The 4,238-nt window shown below is 36.2% G+C and overlaps 1 protein-coding gene across 1 annotated transcript in view; it reads left to right on the forward strand.

Annotated features, from left to right (window-relative positions):
* The first annotated feature begins 778 nt into the window (after nt 1–778).
* The window catches only part of LOC102681306 (homeobox protein orthopedia-like), a 22,964-nt gene continuing 19,504 nt past the window's right edge, over nt 779–4,238 (forward strand). Inside the window, exon 1 of the mRNA XM_006624037.2 lies at nt 779–1,344. Coding sequence (XP_006624100.1) covers nt 1,299–1,344 — 46 coding nt within the window. The 5' untranslated portion in view covers nt 779–1,298. The remainder of the gene's footprint in view (nt 1,345–4,238) is intronic.

Consider the following 4,238-nt stretch of genomic DNA (forward strand, 5'->3'; position numbering starts at 1 on the left):
ATAAAATTTCAATAAATCTCCGGCAGAGGGTGAGCTAGTGGGGCATCCAGAGGGCGGGCTACTCGCTCATTGGAGCTGCGTCTGTAGCGGTTACCGCCTACCGCAAAACAGAGACAGCTAGACTACAGTAACCTGGATAGAGTTTACCTCGGATATGGACAGCCCCGCCAACCACCGTAGTCCGTGAGCAAAACTCTGCCACTACCGCTTCTCGATTTCCTTCCGTCGTTTTTTTTTTTTTTTCTTTTTCTCTTTCCTCCTTTTTTTCCTCCTTCCTTCGCTCCCTCCCCCCTTCCCTTCTTCACGACTCGAAGAACACTGTTCCTTCTTCTACTTTCCTTCCTCGTCTTCTTCCTCTTCTTCTCGGACATTCTTTTATCCTTTCTTGCTTCTATTTTCTTCCTTCTGCTTTTCGCCCTGTCAATCTGTGTCTATCGGTTCTCCGGTTCTCGCGTGCCATTTCCCGTAAAGTGCTACCGGAAGTGCGCCGATTTTATTATAGATTCGCTTCACTAACTCGTCGACCGATTTTTTACTTTACAAAAAGAAAAGGACGATTCTACGACGAGAGCGTTGCTTCGACGATGCTATTATTATTCAACTTTCTTGCAATATATATTTTTTTAGGTAACCGATTTATCGAAGAAATTTCTTCTGATCACAATCACATATTTCCAATCCTATCGATACGATAATCATGTGTAGATAATCATTATTATCCCCATCTTCGTCACAAATCCACCCCTTCTCTTCTAAAATTCACTTTTCCAAACATCTTCCTCGTTCCTCGTCGGGAGAAAGAGGGGAAAAAAAAACTCGGTGAATCGAACTCGCTGCTCGTCCAAAGGTATCGTTTCCAGGTTTCCGTTTCAGCTAGCTACGTTCCTGGCGGCGGCGGCGAGTCTGAAGCACGGGAGCGATTTAATATCACGCCCACAAGCCAGGCGCGGGAGTGAGAACGGGCTGGCGCGTGCAATGGGGGAGAAGAAGAGGCGCGCAAGAGGGTGTTTCGCGCGACAGAGAGAGAGACATTCGCGGCTGTCCTCGGCGGTGGGGGAGCTCGGATATGGCAGCTAGGCAGTCCGCTGTTTGCCTTGCTGGGGCACGGGCCGTTCCTCGAGCAAATCTTGTCGGTTGTATCGCTGCTTGTCGCGCTGTATTCACGACAAACTCGCAATATAATACCTTTTGTGGGATACACGGTAACGGAAAAAGTTACGAGGGTGGCTCGCGGTGACACGCGGATTTTTGGTAACCGCGTACTATCTGTGTCGGGGGTTGCATTCCCCGGGAACGGCATGCTCAACAACATCTCCGCCGGCGGTTCGGTACACGGTATTTCCGGTAAGTAAGGAGGAGAAGGTGCGACAATCTTTTGGCTCCTCGATGGATCCCGTGTGTTTTATTTGTCAAAATATTTTGAAGGGATTTTACGTGGCGTCTTCGAGGGTGGTTGTAGGGGGTTCGTGATGTTTCACAATTTTCCACGATGGCCCTTTGGATGATGTTTGGAAGGTTTGTTGCGATTAATTTTGTTGCTCGTTTATTCTGTGGTTGGTTGATTTTGTGAAAAGTGGAGAAGAACGTTTTTTTGTGCTGTGCAAGCGGTTGTTACTGGTAAATGGCTTGGTAATCTTTTCATATTTTTGGCTCTTGGGTAAAGGTATCATGATATTTCCGTTTTTGTATTCTTTTTTTGTAGTGATTAATCGTAGGATTACGTTTAAATTTTATTATAAAAAATGGAGAATCGTAGGTTTATTGGCAAATTCTTTTCACTCACGTAGATACCGTTGATACGAAAAAAAGGTTTTTTTTTATTTTATTTGAATATTTAAAATTTGAATATTTATTCTAATATTTAAAATTAACTGAATATCGTTAAAATATATATAGTATCTTTATTTTATTAAAACATTAAGCGGTTATTAAAGTATTATTTTAGAGTTTTGTCGCAAATAATGTTTGAATTTTTGTGTCTTTTCTTATTATTGTAATAATTTAATTTCTATTATTTACTGAGTTGTAACTCGTTCACAAAAATTTCAATATAATTTATAAAATATTCTTTTATAAAAATAACTCTTTTAAAACATATTACACATTTCATGTTAAGAAATCGTTGATATTAAAGTTTTATAACTGTCTGTTATTTTTTTCTTGCATAAAAATTATTTTTTATTAATATTTAAAGAGTAAAATTAGTTAAAAACATGAAAATGTCAAAGTTAATATGGTCATTTACGTTTAAAAGGTTGTTAATTATGAAAGAACTATTCATATGATACTAACTAAAAATCTGTTAAAAAAATAAACATTTCTCTGCTTCTGATAGCGAGTATCCTGAAACGCGCAATTGTTTTCACAGTTAAGCAATTATACTTTTGAATTATATTTTATTCGTTACTTTCTTTCGCTATAGACTATAAAATACTTATAAACTTTATGGACGATAACGTATTCATTTCATTTTTTTATCTCGAAATTTCATGGTACGCTCGACAAAACTCTGTCCGTCGGACATGTTTCTTTACTTGTATATTTGCCTACTACGCATTTATTTTGATCTTATAAAATTTATTCTTATTCGAATATTTTAAAAACAATAAATAATTGATTAATAATTGATTAATCGCTACAAAATTTTTTCTATTTATTTTATTTTAAATTAAAAATAAAATAAATAGAAATTATGTAATGCATTCAAACAATTCTATTCAGACACAAATTTCTTAAATATAAAATAAAAATTCTAAAATACAAATAAAATAAAAAAAAAAATCAATATCGTTCTAAAATATAAGTGAAAAACACTCTTCGATATTCCATTCCGTATTCAATCGTTTCAACATCAGTCAATGTCTATAGGTATATTTTTTTTTTATAAAAAACCTTCGAAATTTAAAAAAAAACAAATCTAAAAACATATAGGAAATATTTCCAAAATAGAAAGCCATTCCCATTCATCCCCATCAATGGAATCATCTCGGAAATTTTATGTCGCGCTCAGTTTTCCCTGTCAAAAGTCACGGGTACGCAAGCAAAATAGAAAGGAAAAGTTGGTCGAACGATAAAAAGAAAAACTTTGGCCCGATAACACGTGGCGGACGCTTGTTCCCGCCCAAGGAAACCGCTTCTCGAGTTTGATGACCTTAATTACTTCAACGCTGATTACATTAGGCGAGAAGTTAAGGAACGATTTAGAGTTGGGACTAGTAGTAGAAACCGAGCAAAAGCGCGACGTGTCAGTTTAATTAAAGAACAATTAACCGTCGATTTTTGTCGCTATGCACAATTCTCTTTCATCCAGAATTTATTCTTTGACTTTTTTTTTTTTCCAATGCAAACATCGATCCCTCTTAACAATCTCGTTACAATTTGCAAAAATATTTTTCTTACATTCCTTCTCGAAGATCACGAACACGGTTTCGATATATAATTTTGCGAATTAATTTGCGACGAAGGAAAAGTGACGATTCTAACTTCATTAAAATCGTTAATTTAATTTGACAATAATTTGATACAATATCAAAGCATTGAGACAATGCACCGGTATACGACTCTTGACCTTTGAACGTATATGTATGTCGACCCGTTTCCGGAATTCGATAATTATGAATTTATTAATCAGACGTTTGCAATCCGATTACTATCGATCACGAATTTTTTAAAAGATCATCGATACGTATATAGAGATGTCGATCATTCTTGTCAACAACGCGATACCGAGTTCAACGCCTTTTTGCCAATAAAAGAAGAAATAAGAGAGGGAGAGAGAGAGGGGAAAAGAGCAAAATATAAAAAGAAAATAACCACAAGTGGATTCGTCGTCTTAAGGACAATCCTTTTAATTCGATTAAATAATCCGATAATCCGAACAGGTGGGATAGGATTAAACAATGATTCTTGGCGTTAATGAGAGGCAAACGGTTGCGAAGCAAACAAAAGGTTAGTAGCACTAATCCTCGAGCGGTGCGTTCGCACTAATCATACCTTGTTTGCCAATTTTTATCAAAACACGGCGAGCAATTAAGCGAATTGAATTTGCTAGCTCTCGTATTAATTTAATATTTATTTGTCCATCTTTGTTTCTCGTTTTAATACCCTTTTAAATTTAAAAGGATCGAAACTCGCGTTTATGATACTACATGTCAAAGGACGAACAGTTTCCGACTTTTGCGATACATACTGTGCCGTTCTTTATATAAAATACGCTTTTTTTTTTTTTTTTTTTTTTT

Source organism: Apis dorsata, unplaced genomic scaffold (genome assembly GCF_000469605.1).
Source record: "Apis dorsata unplaced genomic scaffold, Apis dorsata 1.3 scaffold_988, whole genome shotgun sequence".
Lineage (NCBI taxonomy): Eukaryota > Metazoa > Arthropoda > Insecta > Hymenoptera > Apidae > Apis > Apis dorsata.